Genomic DNA, 18191 nt, shown 5'->3' on the forward strand with positions numbered 1-18191 from the left:
TTAAAAAAAAAAAAAGATTAAAGAGATTATATCTTCTATCTTTAATCTTAATCAATGGACCACGACACGTCCATGAAGAAATTGGATTTTATGGGTCAAAGACAAGGCTGCCACTACAAAATGCAAAATTTGAATTTATAAAGCAATGAATCTCTCACTATCCTTGTTTTTTAATTGTTCAAGAAAAATAAAATAAATATAAATGATGTCTATCAGTATCAGTCCATGAGCATGGGCAAAATAGTATTATGTGATATCATCAGTTTGTTTGTTTCCATCCACCTAAACTCCATTTTCCATAAAATTTACACGTATATATAGTTTAGTTATTTCTAAATGCGACTGTAACTAGAAAAAACAACTATCAAGCCAATAAATTCCGACTGAGACACAGTTACAAATATAGATGACCAATCAAAATACCTTTTCTTTCAAATGATTTTTTTTGTCACTCACTTAGTGAGTTTTTTACAAACTTTCCATTTCCATGGTATTTACAGACTAGTTAATGCTATATACTGTGAATCTGTGATGCGATGAAACAAATAAGCAGAGTCACACGTATAGCTTAGATATTTTTTTTTAATCCCGTCTGAAGTCTGAACTGTGAAGTAAGATATTATTTTCTCAAGAAAAAAAAAAACAAATCATGTTCCCATTGCATGTTTTTTTTAATGAATTTTGGAACTATTGTAGCGTCTGACGTTCAGTTGCTAAGAAAGACGCGTGAATGGTTCAGAAGATGATTTGTGAGCAATAATAATAAGACTTTAACACCACTAAAGAGAAGTCAAATTGGTTTGGTCATGAGATGACCAATCCAACGGCAACACAAAGCATTAGGGGTGATGACAACGGTAGAGATCTGTTCCAAAGTCACTGTCCATTGAACTGATGACCAAACGAACCAGATGGCTCATTGAGTGTAGTAGGTAAAGAAGCCCATTCTCTTCATAATTTTAAAATTAAAAACTTACAGAGAAGCTTATTTATGTTCCTCTCCATGAGAATTACTTAAATAAACAAATAACAACAAAATAGAATTAAGTTTTTTTGGACCACAGATTGTTTAGCATTGTAACAACTAAACAATTATAACAATTTTTGCGTAACAAGTTATTTTGCTATTTTATATTTATCTTTTATGACTTGAACAAAAAAGGGTCGTCGGACTATATTTTATGATTGTAAAGAAACTTTTCAAAGTTCTTATTAGTATACTTAATGATACCACTAATGGAATCATTTTCGATATGCTGCATATCTGAAATTACACAAAAAAGTAGCCTAGATCTTGCATACTCAAAAGAAAATTTCATATCAAATATATAATCATGTTTTAAATTAAAAGTAGATCTCCTAATAGTACCCTAAAAATAATAAAAGTAATGAAAAAAGTCTTTATGGTTGAGACCAAATATTGAGATACTTGCATGGTAAACTATGAGTCTCAATTCCATGTCACCTCAAAGAAAGGGAAGAAAAAAAAATTCGTTTGTAAAGTCGAAAAGAGAAATTTAGTCAGCCGAATGGAGAATTAAAAAGCATTTTTCAAAGGAAGTAAAAGAGTAATAAATAATACTAAGTTAATAAAAAAAAAAATTGGTAATAAAAAAAAAAAAAAGATGAAGAAGGTTTGACTTGGACAAGAATGAGCCACATGTGATCAGCTTTTGGAGATTGTGTTTTATTCTGCCCAAAGGATCTTTTGGACCATAAACATCCCTCCTTTCTTCATCTACCAAATGTCGGCGAGATAAAATAAATCTTATTTTATTTTATCTTTTATAAAAAAATAAAAAAAGTTTCAGTGTATACATTATTTGTTTTCTAACTTTTAAAATTACTACTACTACTATTAATTATAATATTGGGCACGATAACATCGTTGTCTTATTTGTTGCATGACGTTTTTGCTTATATAATTTTTTTGAAGAGTATCTCTCTCTTTATTTTTATTTTTTATTTTTATTTGAAGGTGAATTATACAAGCACGTGTACGTCTTACGTCTAACAACACGAACAACTCCAGTAACCGAATCATACCGGTGAATAGGAGATTAGGAGAAGCTGAGTCTTTGAACCGGACTAATTAAAAACCTACTCATAAGTCATTAGTCATAAGTCATAACAACTCTTATTGGGTCTTTTCACAATGGCATCTTCATGACTTCATCCACAGTTCATCTGTTTCTTCCAAAAAACTTTTACCGACAGGAATACACAGAAACATTGACTCATAAAGATCGTAGAATCATTGTGTGAGGGAAACAACAACAACAAAAAAGAAAGTAGAAAGATTGAGATAAAAGGTGTGCATGTAATAGAGATATACACACCTTTATTCTTGTTGTTTTTGTGTTTTTTTTATTCTGTTTTCTTTTTCTTCAATATTGTGAAGCTTAAGAGGGTTTTTTTTTTTTTTTTTTGTAATACTAATAGCCCGTCTTCATCAGAGGATATATGATACCTTAGAAAGAATTTAAACAAGGTCCAAAGGAAATAGTCAACAACACATTTATTCTAAAATGTTATTCCTTTATCCAGATAGCACCAAAGAGGATATAGATACCTCAACATCTTCGAATTGGGGCTTCGACGTGTTGTATCGATCTTTCTTAATCCCAAGTCGTCCCACCTGAAAACACCAGTAGATTTATTACCTCAATCAAGATTATGCTCTGATTCCTTCTTATCAGATACATATGCAAATTCCATCAAACCAATATGCTCTAATAACATAACATACACAAGAATACGGATTTGGTTAGGACAGAAACAACATGAACATTAGAAAAAGTTTTCTGTATTAATTACCGAGACAACATGAACATGGCTGCTTTCCAAAATCTATAGCAAAGCTACTCTAAGGAGAAATGTCTCTAAGAGATTCCCAAAAACCAAACCCTAAATCCTGTCAGACAGGCAGAAGTATGGACTAAATTACACAATTCTTGATCAGAAAATAGTATGGCAAGAAAGAGTACGATCACTACAAAGATTTGTGAGGCCCAATCTAAATAGTTTGTTGACAAGTCACAAAATATTACTAAATCAAAATTTGGATCTTGAAAAAAGCCCAATCTGGCCCAAATACAGATTTAATTTGTTGTAAAGTGAAGCAATAAAGAAACGTAAATATATGTTTTTCCGTTCAGTTATTATTATATTTAGATGAATAATGTGTTTAATATATGGTAAATATCTGATGATTAAAAAGTCTAATTAAAAATTAAGTTTAGACATATGTGAAAGCCGGGAAAGCCATTAAGATGTTCATATTGATAAAAAAAAATGGCAATAGAAATACTATTAATCTTTGGTTGCGATCCACATGACAAATCTTTTTAAACAATTACACTAAACCACCACAGATTACGACCGTAGGTTTGGTTGTGAATTTCAAATATACACATTGCTATGCTTGATATCATAAATAAAATACAATAGCCTAACTAACACTGAATTGGCAATTATTACGTCTTGGATCAATTATTTTACTACTGCTATTATATAGTACCATCGTGTTTTGTAACCGACATGCTAGTAAAACCTCTATAAATTAATAATATTAATACCAAAACATTTTCTTAATTTATAGTGATATTAATTTATTTATAAATTATAATTATTAATTTATACTATAAATTAATAATTATTAATTTATAGATATATTTTTAATAGTTTAACTTTTAAAAATTATGAATTGAGACAGTTTTAACAATAATTTCGGATATTCAAAATTTTATGGTATTGGAATTGAATTTGTAATATTTAGAAAACATTATTAACAATAAATTACAAATACAATAGACAAATTCACTTATACACATGACATACATAAAATTAAATTTATGAATAATAATATAGATTGTTTTATTTTAATAGTCAATCAAACTATCAAAATGTAAGTAATGGATATCTAAAAATTGAAAACTTAAAAAAAAAATGTAGTTATATTTATGACATGTTACAAAATATTTTATATCATTATAATTTGAAAATACAACATAACAGTTGTTTTGTAGATATGAGCTTTAGGAGAAACATACATTATATTTTTTTTCTTTACATACATTATATATATATATATATGTGTATAAATTTACATGATTATTAATTTATGATATTATTGAGACCATATTTTACACGGAGATTTCAGAAAAATTATTATCTTATTATTTTATCGAATTTTGTTATTTTTTATACTAATCCAACTTGGGAATGACAAAATTTATTAATTTATAGTGTTTATTAATTTATAGAGTATTAATTTATAGATGTTTTACTGTAAATAAGAATAGATGTTTTACTGTAAATTTATTAATTTATAGTGTTTATTAATTTATAGAGTATTAATTTATAGTTGTTTTGGACAATGTATGGATGGCATCGTAACGTAACATCCCCAACTCAAAAAAGGATATACTCAGTCGGTTAATTGGTGTACTTCTAGAGTTCTTCTTTTATACTTTTGGCTCAGAACTGTCGACTTTTAAACTGAGATATATTATATAAATTAAAAAAAATCATATATAGCTATTATAATGATGGTGCCAACGCGTTAATCATTTTATATTGAGGTTAAGTAGAGAGACATTAATTAAATAGATAAAGATATAAACTCGTTGCAGAAAGAAAAGGTTAAAGATACTCCTAACTCATAAGCGATGATTTCTTCTTTAGAAATATACAATCTGTAATCGGAACATAAAATGCGTATAACAAAAGAAGCATATATAAAGAAGTTGTAGAGAAGATTGACCAAAACGGATATACGCAAAACCATATATGTATATATATTCCTATAGTTTTGCGGTTTAGCGCAAACACATTATCGCATGAGACACACAATCCAAGTCGTAGGGGACACGTTTACCGCACCGACATTGAATTTCTTAGGCCTCGTTTTACCTTATCTCCCCAAACTAACGTGCTTGCACGACACTATGTTGGACCCTTTTCTTCTTTTTTTTTTTTGGAGGAAGAACAAAACAAAACACCAAAAATGGGTTTCGTGTGTGAATCATACACATTGTCTTATTATTACTGCCATTTGTGTTACATGATTTACAAAGTCAAATGCATTTTTTTATAGCTTTTTCTGTACAATGTCAGCTAAGAACAATAATAACAACAACAAGAAGAACAGCTGACATTATTATTATTCACAAACATAAGAATGAAACAAATGGGATTATTGAGAGTGCACGCTTCACAAACATAATTAGAAGCGGCAAATCTTTTTGGTTAGCCGAAAGTTTTCTCGGTGCTGTAACACATGTACAAGAACCCATCATCCTCCTTGAAAGTATTGTAGAGAGAGTCCATGCGACTAGCTGCACATAATCAAGAGATGAAGTGTTAACTTGTTGATAATGGGAGCATGCAATGCAAGCGCAGGTAGTAAAGTCTTTTAACATAGATGATGATGATGAAGATTGTTAGATTTATAATTACCGGTTTGAGGAAGAGTGTTGTGTACAAAAACAAAGAGAGCCTTGGATGGATCTAACTGCATCCTTTGGCTAAGCATATGGATGAAATGTCCAACAGTCATGTCTCGTGGGACCAAGTATCTGCAAAGAACAAGAAAGAATGATTAATTAAATTTGGACAGGTTTCACTTTTTTTTTTGTTTCAACAACAACAGCTAAAAAATTGATGTCACAACTCACTTGTTCTTCTCCATGTCTGGGAGATCCGCGTTTGAATACTTCTCAATGATCACCTAAACAAATAATAGTTAAAAATCATCAAATACACATATACTAAGGACACAATTGATTCATAGAAGATTTCTCTGGATTGAGAAAGAAATTAAAGGGTAACATAAATAATAATACTAGTAGATGGATTAGAATAAGGTACTTAGAAGAACTTGTGTATTTTAGTGCTAATGTGACATTGACCAAGAGTGAAGGGATCAATAACAAAACGCACAAACTAAGTCAAGTATATATCAGATCCCAGATCAGAACCATCGAGCGGTAATTAATTCTTAAATTAGAACACAAATTCACATATATTAGTCTAGCAATTAGAAAACAGACACATAGAGTCAAAATTAGACTAAATCGATTCTTGAACCCTAAGGAGGAAACCCACAATCACACGGCAACTCAGAAGACGGAGCCAACAAGAAAGAAATCAAACGAAATTTCTGAAAGAAAGAAAACAAAACTAACCGGAACTCTATCTGGATATTTCGCAATGATGTTCCTCGACTCCTTCAATCGCTCATCTGCATCATCCCAAATATTCCAAGAAGACCCGATCAAAACTTGCTTCTGAAGCATGTTTTTTTTAGGGAAAAAGAAAGAAGAAGAGATCAAAAAGTACAAACCAGAGGAGAATTGATCCTTGAAAGACTTGACAACAAACCCCATTCTAAGATGATGATCTTTCCGGCGAGAATCGAATCGGTGGCTTTTTGTTTGTTTGTTTGATTACAGAGACAGCAGAGAGAGAGGAGGATGTGTTCAATATTATCTTTTGTTTCGTTTTGCTTTTGGATTTGATTTGTTTGTTTAAGAAGAAACGGTAAAAGAGATACCAAAGACCAGAGATTTTATTTATAGAACCAAAACGACACGCAGTTACCTTACCACTTAATCCACTTTTTTTGGACTTTTTCATCTATTTGGGCTTTATTTCTATTTTGTTGGCCCATCAAACTATGTTATTTATTTATTTTTATTTTACATTATACAAAAATATGTTATATTATCATTTATCATGATCCATCCAACAAAGGCAACAACTATGATGAACCAATCTTTAGAAACAATGGAAGAATTCTTTCATATGTTTTTTAGCAAAACATTTAACATAATTATATATAAAAAAGAAGCTTTATACACATAGCTGCAAGAACAATCAAGTGTATTACAAACTCTTATTCTACTGTTTTGAAAGGAAAAGCTCTCTCCTTCTGCAGAGAGATTCACAAAACTGCAATCACCCTGCCGGCAGACTCTCCTCATCTTTTGTAGCTGCTGTGCGATCCATAACCTTTTGCCTCTCTTGTTCCAAGTAATAGATCTTATCATTCATACCTTCCTTTTCATACGCTTCGACCATGATCTCAAACGTTCTTGAATCGCATACACATTGTCTCTCCTTCATTCTTGTGTACACTCTTTCCATCTCTATCAGATCATCAGCTTTAGCACACGCTGATATAACCGCATTGTAAAAAGATGTGTTCTCGGGGATCTCAAACTTTGCAGCCAACTGAACACTACTTATCACCTTGTGGAAAAGACCAGCATTGGCAAATCCGTTAATGAGACAACAAAACGTCTTTGTGTCTGCTTTCATACCTTCGCTACGCATCTGATCAAATGTCAGCTCCATGTTCTTCGCATCACCAACATCCGCAAACGCCTCGATGATATTGTTGTATGTAGATGTTGTCCATGGAAACTCAAGCTTTCGCATGTATTCCATGACAGACGACATCTTATCATACATTCTCTTCTTTCCATAAGAACCAATCAAAATATTGAAAGTTCGAGTCTCTGGCTCAATCCCAAAGTTCCTGAACTTTTCGTACCAGCTCTCCATCATATCTATCTTACCCATGTTCCCAAACACACTAAGAATAATATTCATAGTCCACACATCAGGTTTGCAAGCAGTACTCACAAGCATATCAGACAAAACTTTCTCCATCTGATCAAACCTTCCTACCCTACCGTACCCACTTAAAACTATGTTCTGCGTCACAGTGTTTGGAGTTATCATACGTTCGTCCATTTCCTTGTACAACGAATCAACCAAGTCAAACTGAGAAGCATCCACACACGCCTTGAGCAGAGTGCTGTAAGTGAAAACATCAGGTTGGCATAAAGGCAAGCTTTTCATCTTGTCAAGAACTGAGAAAGCACCATCAATAAGATTGCTGCGAGTATAAGCAGCGAGAAGAGCAGTGTAGAGCTCAGCAGTAGGTTCAAGTCCTTCTTCAAGCATTTCGTCGAACAGCTTCTGTGCATGATTTGGTTGTCCAGATTTCCCCAAAAGAACAAGCAGCTTCATATAAGTTCCTTCCTTTGGTTGATAAAACGTTTGTTCCCTCAACATACCAAAAACCTAATAATCATCAAACCAAATTGAAGCAAAATCATATCTACAGATTTACACAAAATTGCTTTTAGGAAATTCAAAATTCAGATCAAACTCAATTTTGGGGATATATATACCTCAAGAGCTTGTAACCATTGCTTTTTGGCGATGAGATCGGACAAGGTTTCAGTGACGGTGTTAGCCCATCCGTTAGCTTTGCTTCTCCTGTCAAGTTTCTTCTTCACATTCTTCATCGGAGCTCTTCTCGGAGAAACCGGCTCTGTGATTCCGGGGAATTCGCCGTCTTTCCAAAGCCTCTTCTTCGTTCCCGGAGAAGATTTAGAAGCAGCCAAAACGCATCGCACGAAGCTCGCGTCTGTGTGACGAAACCTACGCTTTCCTTCTGGGATTCGAGATGAACATAGAGATGATGAAAACGAGAGAGACATTGACGACGCCATCGTCTTCTTCCTCTCACTATCAACTCTCTGCTACGGATAATTCCCGTCTCGATAATTTTGGTTGGATATGGCAAAATTACCCGGTTTATGTAACCGAACCGGAAACACATCGTAACCGTTTAAAATTATAAAAAGCTAAAACCTTTGGAACCGGACCGAACGAACCGAAACGTTCAGAATTATAAAAAGCTCAAAACATCGTAACCGTTCAAAATTATACGAGACATATCGAACCTATTAACAAGGTAACAAACAAAAATATTTGGATTTACAAATAAAAAACAAAATCTTCCAACTCCACATGCAGAAATATATGCCGAAGAAAAACAAATAAATCTAGAGAAGATAATGATTCCCTTGACTAAATCTTCTTAACTCCCTCCTTAAAATGTACTACATAGCCTTTTCTTTTGCTCTTCGTCGATTTCACAATGATGATTAACGCTAAAGATATTCGTATAATCATCGGAGTTATTGGTAACATACATCTGCGATCTCTCCCTCCCTCTTTTACGTGTGCAATCGATATGTTTGTTTATCTTTTGTGCGCATGATCTATAGACTATAGCCATGTGTACTGTGTAGTGTAGTGTAGTGTAATTTAATTGGTACGTACTGATTCCATGCTATGCATCACTGTATCTAGTTGTTTTTTTTTTCCCTTTTTTCAAAAAGTGTAGCTAGTTGTTCTTGTCATCATGCACGGAACCAAATCGTCGTTATGATGATTGAAATGCTTATCCTAATTTTTATTTAGTGATTGATTTTAGTTCGCACAATTTCGATATAGCTAATATATATTACTCTTACAATTTTTCTCTGGCTTGGTGCAGGGAATGTTCTGTCCACTGTGGTCTCCCTCTCATATTTGTAGTTCTTTATCTTGTTTTTTTTTTTTTTTTTTTTTTTTTCACAACGGTTTGTGTATGTATATATGTGTTTAATTAAGAGTCAAAAGCAATTTTCCTATATGTACTACGTACAGGCCAAGGTTTATACAAATATACAAGAAGAAATCAGTGGAGGGATATAAAGTTAATCGTCAGTTGCTGATGCTGGCTAAATGTAGTTTGTGGGTTTTGTATGGTATCCCTTTTGTTCACAATGACAGTAATAGTATTCTCGTCTCCACTAGTAATGCCGTCGGTTTCGTTATCGAAGTTATCTATGTCGTTGTCTTTTGGATCAATTGTAACGACGAATCACGTGTACGTAGCTCTCCCTCCATTTTTTTTTATTAATAATGCATATATATATGTCTAAATATTGTATATTGATTTTGAGGATACGGCTATCTTGATGTGCAGAAGGGCCACGATTTGATATCTCTTATTTTTGTTATTGCATTCGTGTCAACTGTCTATTCGATGACTATTTTGGCATTTTGGAGTTCACCTTACAAGCATATTTTCGTGGGTGTTGTTTGCGACGTTTTTAACATTTGGCTCTATCTTCACTTGTCCCTGGTAAAGCTCTCTCTTTCTTGTGATATGGATTAGTAAACTATTTATTATATTACTCTGGTTTTGATTAATTAGTTTTAATTTTTACGCTGGTGCAATAAACATTAGAACAAAATGGAGAAGAATAAGAACTTTACGTACATGCCATTTTGGCTGTCGTTAGTTAGTTTCATTAACGCTGGAATTTGGAGTGCTTATGCTTTGATCTACAAAATTGATATCTACGTCCTTGTAAGTCTCTTCTTTCTTTTTCTTTTTGATTGACTTTCATCAGTACTTAGATTGAATTTCATTTATAACGTTGTTTTCTTTGTGTGCGTGTGTGTGTTGTGGAACAGATAAACAGTGGCGTGGAAACACTATTTTGTGCATTCCAATTAATAGTCCATGCATGTTCCTGCATACGCCAACTATGCGTTAATGTTTGATGTTTGGTGTTTATGATGATGATTAATTTTGGTATGTTTTTGTATTGTAAGGGAGTTATTATTGTTAAGAAATCGAACCTCCACATAAATTTTGATGAGTATTGCTAATTTAGTGAAAAATATCGAATTAGCAGAGAGGAAAAAAAAGATGGTCTGAAAACACAAAAGAATCCCTTAATCGCATCACTGCCGTTAGTAAAACATTGACAAATAAGTAATGACCACATGATAACCCATAAAGATTTTCCCACGTAAAATTCCTTTGGAAAAAGGTAAAACCAGTAACTCTATCCGCTAGTGTAAAACTAAAGAGGATTTAATCTTTGGAGATTAGTGAGTACAAGTAGCATAACCTTGGTCTGCATATTTGTTCTACAATGAGAGAGTTCAATCCTCTGTGTCAAGTGGCTCTCTAGCTTACACTCTTAGTATGTGACCTCTTCTTGTTAATTTTTGAAAGGATCATGGTTATTAATTACAACATGTATCTCTCTGGGTTTAGACTAGTTTTAGTCTTTTTGGCATCTATACAGTCTGAGTCTTTCCACAAGCCATGTTCATGATTGTAACCCTCTTATCCTATGATCAATATTAATCCAGTGACAAAGAAAAAAAAACCCTTGGTTTGCCGGAGTTTGGAGAAAGTAGTGTCCAGTTCATCTTTTTTACAATGATGACAATGTAAGTTATTATCGTCATTAGTGAGAACGTGTGTTTTTCAACGAGAAGTTATCATCATTACTGTGAAAGTCTGTTCAGGGGTTAGTATTTGCTTTCTGTCATATACTAGTATTATACTAACGTTCGCAGGAAGGAATTTGATTTTCGTTTTCCCTGGGACAACCCAATATATGCAACACAAAATTAAAAATTAAAAAATACTAAACAAAAAAAGAATGTTTCTGATTCAATGTGGATCAAAGTCAGAATGTGTTTTGGTTTTTTATGTATAAAAGGATATGCAAAAAGAGACGAGACACCAAATAATAGTAAAATATATCTATATTTTCATTTCAGAGTAGTGAATTATATTGATCGTGGCTTACATTTATGTCCAAACTAGAGAAAATATATATATATATATATATATATATGTTGATTCTCATGATTTAAAAAAAGTATGCGCTTATCTTGTTTTCTTACTATCTAACCTCACGGGGAGTTGTTACAGCCCATTATCTTTTTCATAATATTCACTGATTTGGATGAATCAAAATAGTGGGAAAGCTAGAAATCCGTTAATGATGTGAACAACAAAAATCCATAAAATATCGCATGATAAATAGGAAAGTTTTTTTTTCTTTTTTTGGACAAACACATGATTTCATTCATTCAAATCAAATCAACGTTCAAATGGAGATACAAAGATCCCAAAATTTAAAGAGTTACAAGAGTAGGTATTCCCCAATACCATAAGCAAGAAAATACAAGATTTCAAGGTGAACACGATGAGAGCTATGGAGCAAATGCAGTGAAGCAGATAGAAACATGAGAGATCATGGATACTCAAAAGATCATCATCGAATGAACCGATGAATGACAGAATTGTCAAGGTCAAAAGACGCGTAGACGTTGTAGGATGATCCAAAACCAAAACGCTCGCCAAGACGAGGTACACTAGAAGTGCGATGGCAGGGATTCTGAGGACCATGGTTGTTGGGTCCAAGGTAGGATGATGTAGAGCCCTGGTCAGAAGGTATCTTCCATTGGACCAAGGATAGTCTTCAAGACATAGGGTCCGAGAGCTGGAGGAGATACTGAAGTAGAGAAGCTTGAAGTCGTCGAGTGTGAAACTTGGGAAGCAGGGCGATAGACCATAAGACTTTAAGCCAATACAAACAGATCTTCCAAGGAAAACTAAAACCATAAGCCAAAGATAAAGGTCAAACTGTAACAATACTGGTGGGTTCTCTCTCACTTGGGGCCCTTGTCCAAGGAGATTAAAAAATCCACACAAAGCATGTAGCCAGTAAGACCAAACAAGAAGCAGAGTAGGTTTGGTCGATTTAGTTTTGGACAGCACGGGCATGGTTTGGTTAAAGGAGGGTGGGTGAAGCTCTGGTTCCAAACTCTTGAGGGTATAAAACATATCCCATATGAGGTTAAAATGCACATAAGTGGGAACCGGGTATGTGAGACAAGGGCTGAAGAGGCTTCGGTAATCACCGCTCTTAAGCGAGATGATCATAATGCCAAAACTTTTCAAGCCTTTCACAACATGAGTATGAATCCTAGCTGTTTTACTAGGCAAGGTTCTCATAGACATAAGAGTTGGGCACAAACAACCTTTCAAAGTTAAGCTTATAAACTCATATTCCATAGAGCTAGGTGAAACTAATGGCAGGGTTCTCAACCAAATTTCGAATAACCAGAGCAAACAAGGTATGCTATGAGCTATTTGCAGTCTTCGGACAAAAGCTTTCAGGGAGCACCACCTAAGTTGGCTAAGGGTAAACAAAGGGTGGTTAAGAGCAGACCTGTACTTTAGAGGAATGTAGTCTGGATCACCATTTGTTAGGCGGTAACAGGGAGAAGAGTCGGGGGACCACTCTCGGAGGAAAATCACAACGATGTAACACTCATCACTAGCCATCGCCGTCGTCTTTGTCGCGCAAGACTTGGGTGGTGAGGGAGGAGGAGGTTCAACAGAGGCGAGTCTAACTCCGGATCTGGGCAATGAGGAATAGGGGGACTCTGAAAATCCCGGCGGACTGGCTGATAGAGTCACAGAGGATAGAGATTGTCGTTCTCCATCTCCGTCTAGCTTCGGAGATGGACGAGCTTTAGTTGCCGCTTGGGTTATTCGGTGAGGGTTTGTAACAGTTAAACATGATCTAAAAAAGGGGAAAAAAGAAATGGAGATCGAGAAAAGGACAAGATAGAAACTTGAAATAGAGACGGGAGCCGAGATTTTCCGACGCCGGCGAACAGAGAGCCCACCGGCGTCGGAGGAAGATGGTTGAAGTGGCGCCTCGATGGTCGTGCTTGGGAGAGAAAATTAGGACGAACGATTAATTGGAAAAAACATGCATATAAATAGGAAAGTAGGTGGACATATTTTTAATCTGATCCACTAAATCTATTCGTGCATGTTCAGTTTAATCATTTTATATGAATTATTTCATCCTTATTTTTGTTTCTAACATAATTTTAATCTCAACAACTTACCAACTCCATTTGATCACAAGCCAGTTAGATGTTGGAGCTTACATCAATATCGAGTTAAGTTTAGAATCTCATAAACAAATACGTATCTTTTTTTTGGTATAATGAGAATATCAAAAATAACTGGCAACAAATACAAGGGGAAAAATAAGACACAAAACGAAAATATTCATTAAAGTAGATTAACAAAACAACACTACATACTGTTGTCAAAAAAAAAAAAAAAAAAAAAAACACTACATAGTCCATAAGAAAATACATCAAATTCCATCTGAAAATGGATTACAATGTTGATTAAAAGAACATAAAAAGACTAAAGAGACTACAAACGACAGAATCTAAAACAAATGGAGGTTCAATAGAAGCTGAATGCCCTATTAGTAGGTCCTCGATAGTTGAAAAAATAGATGATCATCTCAAAAACGGAAAGTGTCAAGAAACAGAACCAAAAAGGATGGATTTTTGGATCATAATCACAGGCAAAGATAGCTAAGAAAACCCCCAATATCATGATGCCTACCACATACATAAAGTAAAAGCCTTCAACTGGATAAAGGAGTTGAACCAAGACAAACAACCCAAAAACTACTGATAAAACCAAAACAGAGACCCAACATGTTTGGAAATTATAGATAATAAAATAGATAATGATGAAGAGAATTAGAGGCACAAAAGTTCTAAACCAACGGTGTGCCCTATAAGAGATGGAGCTTCAGAGAAAGGAGGCTACCACTAGAATCACATATAGAGATAGGCCAATCTTGTAGCTGAAAACCTCTTCAAGCTTCATCTATTTTCAAACTTTGCCATGTGGGGAATAATTTAGGGTTCATAGATGGGATAGCTTCTATAACCTTGTCTATTTTCACACACTACTGTAAATCCGATGAGAATAATTAGGATCTTCATATGCTGGATTGTCATGTTGGGAAAGAACATTTTGTTTACCGAGTGTTGTCGTCCTTGTTCCCAAGCTGCATGTAAATTCTAATATATTTGCGTTAATCAGTAAATTCTAATATAGTTGACTTTTTCGTAGCAGCATGTACATCTTGTGCACTAATCCTCAAAGCTTACTTTATTACTAAAGAAAACCAATTTATTTTATTTCTCTAAATACATAAATTTCCACAAGTATCAATAACAAATACTTTTATTTTTTGTATAATTGAATATAAAAAATACCATTGGCGGCAAATAGCAAACAAAAAACAAAAATCAAAGTACTCAATCAGTGGATTGTTTAAACAACAATACATAGTCAGATCAAATTCCGTAACAATGGATTGCAATCTTAATTAACAGAACATTAGTAGAAAATAAAGTCACTAAATATATTGGATTTGTCAGTTTTTAGAGATTAGTAATTCAAGATGTACATGTCGATTATTGAATCTATCAAGATTGAAACTCCTTTACGATTATTGCGTGTGGCGAGATTATATAATTATTTTTGGTTTGTATTTTTCTGTTTGGATTTAAATACGTATCCACACAAGTTGAAAAGAAAAATACACTTTAACTTAGTTACATGCTTGACATATCTATTCACAGCAAATAGATTGGCTCTCCTTTTGCAGCTTCTCCCAGAGACACAAAATTAGTCGAGGAGTTTGGTAATGAACAAGAATGTAATTTGATTTACAGTCACTGTTATGAAATCTTTTGTCATTGATGTACTTGACTCTTTTTATTGTCTGGTTGAACTGTTGAATCCATATCCCCATCGCCACATCTTCCAATTTGAAAAGCTTTCAACAAAAACAACATAAGAACAACAACGTCACTTAGTAATGATCTCTCTGATTAGTTATATAACCAAACTCTATGATGAAACTACAAAACTCACTCTAAGATCTCTTTGACGATGACCCTTCACCACAAACTTCGCGATATCATGAGAGATGATGTAGCCAGGGCCATGTGCCCATGGAGGATATGAATCTAAAAGCCATTCCTTCACAAAGAGAAAGTCACCATATACTGTATGAGTCTCTAAGAGGATAGAGCACACAAAGGTGTGAGAAATATTGAGAAGTCTTACCTCTTTACGGATAAACCATTTGCTGCCTTGTTCACGGTCCGGTGACGAAGCAAATGATATCAAACCGTACAAAAGGGCACTAGACGGCTTTTCTTTTAGACTTGATAGGAGTTCATCGATCCGCACAAACGCATCATCATCCGTCTTCATTATGTATTTTGCTTGGATGACTTTGGTCTGTATCAACATGGATAAACATCAGAGAGTGATTAACCAAGGCAAGGCAAGAAGTGATATGATATTTCACAGTTTCTATGTTTTGTGTAAACAAATAGCTTCTTACCCCGAGAATACAAAGCGCAACTGTTTTCAAACTAAGTAAACCATAGTAGTCAACAAACGGCATAAACTGAATGTCTCCATATGCCTTAGCTTCTCTCCACATCTCTATATTGACTTTTTCATTAGTGTGCTGAGCAAGAAGAAGCCAAGTTATTGCTAAGAAATGTATAAATCCAAGGATAAATGTTAACTTGCAGAAATACTTACAAGGCCTATGAGAAATCGAACAGCCACTTTGCCAGATCTTACTGCCTCATATTGCATCCAAGATCTTCTCAATGCCATACGCCGCTTGAAATTGTTTCCAGTGGAGAAAACACCCACCAATAATTCGATTCTTGTCCCAGAAAGAGATGGAGCTTTAAGTTTCTCTTCTATAACTAAAGAAGCATGGTCATCCGGAATGGGCAGTCTTGTGGCTAAGGCAGATAACATTTTCAAACCACCTGAGACCTTGACAGCACTGACTAACCACGGCTCGAGCTTCTACAAACTAAATATGTCAGTTTTAAAACAAAGCAACAATCTCACAAACTAACATGGCCTAGTCATCTATACCTCTCTGTAAGCAAATGAAGTCTCGTGCTGCCCATTAATTGTCATATGAAAACCTTCTACGCCAAACCACAACGTGGCAGTAAAGGGACTCCCTTTGAGAAATGGAAAATTAGCATTTGAAAGAGAAGAAGAATCCGTAGTTGCTTTATCATTGGAACTCTCCTCCGAAGTGATTCTACCGGTCTGTTTGTTGCAGAGAGGAAGTTCATCGACTACAATAATGGTTGCCAAGAAACTTTTCAACAATCATCAAGATGGCATAAAAGGGAACAAAATATGTGAGTTCTGTTACCTAAATGATTTTTGAATGATCCATGATATGGGCATCGAACTTCGTTTCCCCAACCGAGCTTTTCTGTCCATGTATTCTGCACTATGGATGGCTTAGAAAAATTTACATTGTAACGCAAGATAATAGGACGACGGGTTTCTCCTGATAATCCCGAGCCAACGAGCTGAATCTGGAAGCTTGCAGACTGTTCATCAGGAACACCAACCAAAGTTATTGAAGAATCTTCAACTAAACCACAAGGAAGCTCAAGTACAGGCCTTAAACCAGACAAATCCCCATCAAATGCAGTGACGAAATCAGGACAGTTTCTACTAAGTTCCTTGGAGACCAAAGCAGAAGATGCTCCTTTCTCTTTATTGATCAGAAAAACCAAATCTTTCATGGCCAATGTAGCTTCTTGGATCCCCTGAGCAGTTTCTGGCAAAGCATCTGGCCTTTCAAGAAACGGACGCATACGAGACCATACAAGCAAACCATTCAACTCTTCTCCTCCAGAGATGCTCATGTTTGAAAAGAGATAATCAAGATCTTCCAAAGTCATAAAATGTGGCTTTTTTGTTGGTTCCTCAACACTACTCTCTCCTTCTATACTACTAGAATCATCCGTAGTGTGATTTGTTGGAATTTTGTGATCAGATTGATCATAACGGATGAGAATGATCAAAGTAAGAACCATCATGAAGATTCCCACCAACCAGTTCCTCATTCTGACTGTAGTGAAATCAAATTTGAATCTCACCACTGACATGACTTGCATCATTTAGTAACCTAAGTAAAACCAAGATTTCGAATTAGAATTAGCATAATCCTAAGGGGTACTTGTCATAACTAAAGAAAGAAGAACTCAAACAATGGTCAACGACCCAGAACTTTGGATTTGGTGTTGGATATAACAAAACTGACCCGAGGAGGCATTACCCTAAAAGAAGAAAGATTAAACTGAATTGGTGAAGAAAAGATAAGTCTTGGATTGATACAGTTAGACCCAGAAGCAAGATCATGGAAAATTGTTGTTTAATAATATATACAGTAAGTAGCACAAACAGGGAAAATAGCTTAAAAGAGAGTTTTTTGAAACATCTAAGTCGCACTGTGTCCAAGAGGTGAGAACAAGTTCGGTTCTTTATAAAATTGAGAAGCTTACCCGTTTTATATTGATGTATTGGTGACTTTACTAGTAAACAATTCATGTAGATGGAGATCCTAGATCACTCAATTTGCAGTTGCAAGAACCCAGAGAGACCAAGGAGGCATATATTACCACAGCTGAAGCAGAGACTCTTGTTGCTCTAAAACGGTGCGTATTATGTACGACGATTTAATTACAACGAAACGATGTCGTGTCGCTTTTTTTTTTTCTGTTTAATTTTTTTTGTTGCATTGCTTTGTGAGATAACAAGTCAATATTTTGAACTTGAATGAACAGTTGTA

The 18191-nt window shown here is 34.6% G+C and overlaps 5 protein-coding genes across 5 annotated transcripts; 1 reads left to right on the forward strand and 4 right to left on the reverse strand.

The window, feature by feature from the left end:
* Positions 1–5013: 5013 nt before the first annotated feature.
* LOC104764333 (autophagy-related protein 8h) lies at positions 5014–6585 on the reverse strand. Its single transcript, XM_010487848.3, has 5 exons — positions 6347–6585; positions 6189–6244; positions 5679–5731; positions 5461–5579; positions 5014–5339 (listed from the first exon to the last, which is right to left on the reverse strand). Exons 1-5 carry the CDS (start codon positions 6387–6389, stop codon positions 5251–5253), a joined length of 360 nt encoding a protein of 119 aa, XP_010486150.1. The 5' UTR covers positions 6390–6585; the 3' UTR covers positions 5014–5250.
* Positions 6586–6779: 194 nt separating this feature from the next.
* Positions 6780–8619, reverse strand: LOC104764334 (pentatricopeptide repeat-containing protein At3g06430, chloroplastic). Its single transcript, XM_087502207.1, has 2 exons — positions 8205–8619; positions 6780–8094 (listed from the first exon to the last, which is right to left on the reverse strand). The coding sequence occupies exons 1-2, from the start codon at positions 8526–8528 to the stop codon at positions 6961–6963; spliced, it is 1458 nt and encodes a 485-aa protein (XP_087358333.1). The 5' UTR covers positions 8529–8619; the 3' UTR covers positions 6780–6960.
* A 246-nt stretch (positions 8620–8865) lies between these two features.
* On the forward strand, positions 8866–10520 carry LOC147920077 (bidirectional sugar transporter SWEET8-like). Its single transcript, XM_087500487.1, has 6 exons — positions 8866–9005; positions 9362–9398; positions 9514–9736; positions 9836–9994; positions 10100–10222; positions 10330–10520. Exons 1-6 carry the CDS (start codon positions 8960–8962, stop codon positions 10417–10419), a joined length of 678 nt encoding a protein of 225 aa, XP_087356613.1. The 5' UTR covers positions 8866–8959; the 3' UTR covers positions 10420–10520.
* Positions 10521–13734: 3214 nt separating this feature from the next.
* Positions 13735–14394, reverse strand: LOC104767361 (uncharacterized). Its single transcript, XM_087503122.1, has 2 exons — positions 14387–14394; positions 13735–14279 (listed from the first exon to the last, which is right to left on the reverse strand). Exons 1-2 carry the CDS (start codon positions 14392–14394, stop codon positions 13940–13942), a joined length of 348 nt encoding a protein of 115 aa, XP_087359248.1. The 3' UTR covers positions 13735–13939.
* A 592-nt stretch (positions 14395–14986) lies between these two features.
* LOC147920078 (hydroxyproline O-galactosyltransferase GALT3) lies at positions 14987–18062 on the reverse strand. The gene is made up of 8 exons (XM_087502659.1): positions 17905–18062; positions 16761–17528; positions 16469–16680; positions 16118–16396; positions 15912–16040; positions 15629–15805; positions 15434–15541; positions 14987–15335 (listed from the first exon to the last, which is right to left on the reverse strand). Exons 2-8 carry the CDS (start codon positions 17518–17520, stop codon positions 15129–15131), a joined length of 1872 nt encoding a protein of 623 aa, XP_087358785.1. The 5' UTR covers positions 17521–17528; positions 17905–18062; the 3' UTR covers positions 14987–15128.
* Between the last annotated feature and the right edge of the window lie 129 nt (positions 18063–18191).

The sequence above is a fragment of the Camelina sativa genome, chromosome 19 (genome assembly GCF_030686135.1).
Source record: "Camelina sativa cultivar CO46 ecotype springtype chromosome 19, ASM3068613v1".
Lineage (NCBI taxonomy): Eukaryota > Viridiplantae > Streptophyta > Magnoliopsida > Brassicales > Brassicaceae > Camelina > Camelina sativa.

Coding starts and splice junctions, on each gene's coding strand:
- LOC104764333 (XM_010487848.3), bottom strand. CDS start 6,389: ATGGGGTTTGTTGTCAAGTCTTTCAAGGATCAATTCTCCTCTG. Junction 5,732..6,188: donor AATATCCAGATAGAGTTCCG/GTTAGTTTTGTT, acceptor TTATTTGTTTAG/GTGATCATTGAGAAGTATTC. Junction 5,340..5,460: donor CAACACTCTTCCTCAAACCG/GTAATTATAAAT, acceptor GATTATGTGCAG/CTAGTCGCATGGACTCTCTC.
- LOC104764334 (XM_087502207.1), bottom strand. CDS start 8,528: ATGGCGTCGTCAATGTCTCTCTCGTTTTCATCATCTCTATGTTCATCT. Junction 8,095..8,204: donor AATGGTTACAAGCTCTTGAG/GTATATATATCC, acceptor GATGATTATTAG/GTTTTTGGTATGTTGAGGGA.
- LOC147920077 (XM_087500487.1), top strand. CDS start 8,960: ATGATGATTAACGCTAAAGATATTCGTATAATCATCGGAGTTATTG. Junction 9,399..9,513: donor GTGGTCTCCCTCTCATATTT/GTAGTTCTTTAT, acceptor TACTACGTACAG/GCCAAGGTTTATACAAATAT. Junction 9,995..10,099: donor TCTATCTTCACTTGTCCCTG/GTAAAGCTCTCT, acceptor AATAAACATTAG/AACAAAATGGAGAAGAATAA.
- LOC147920078 (XM_087502659.1), bottom strand. CDS start 17,520: ATGATGCAAGTCATGTCAGTGGTGAGATTCAAATTTGATTTCACTACA. Junction 15,806..15,911: donor TTGCGCTTTGTATTCTCGGG/GTAAGAAGCTAT, acceptor ATGTTGATACAG/ACCAAAGTCATCCAAGCAAA. Junction 15,336..15,433: donor ATCGTCAAAGAGATCTTAGA/GTGAGTTTTGTA, acceptor TTTTGTTGAAAG/CTTTTCAAATTGGAAGATGT.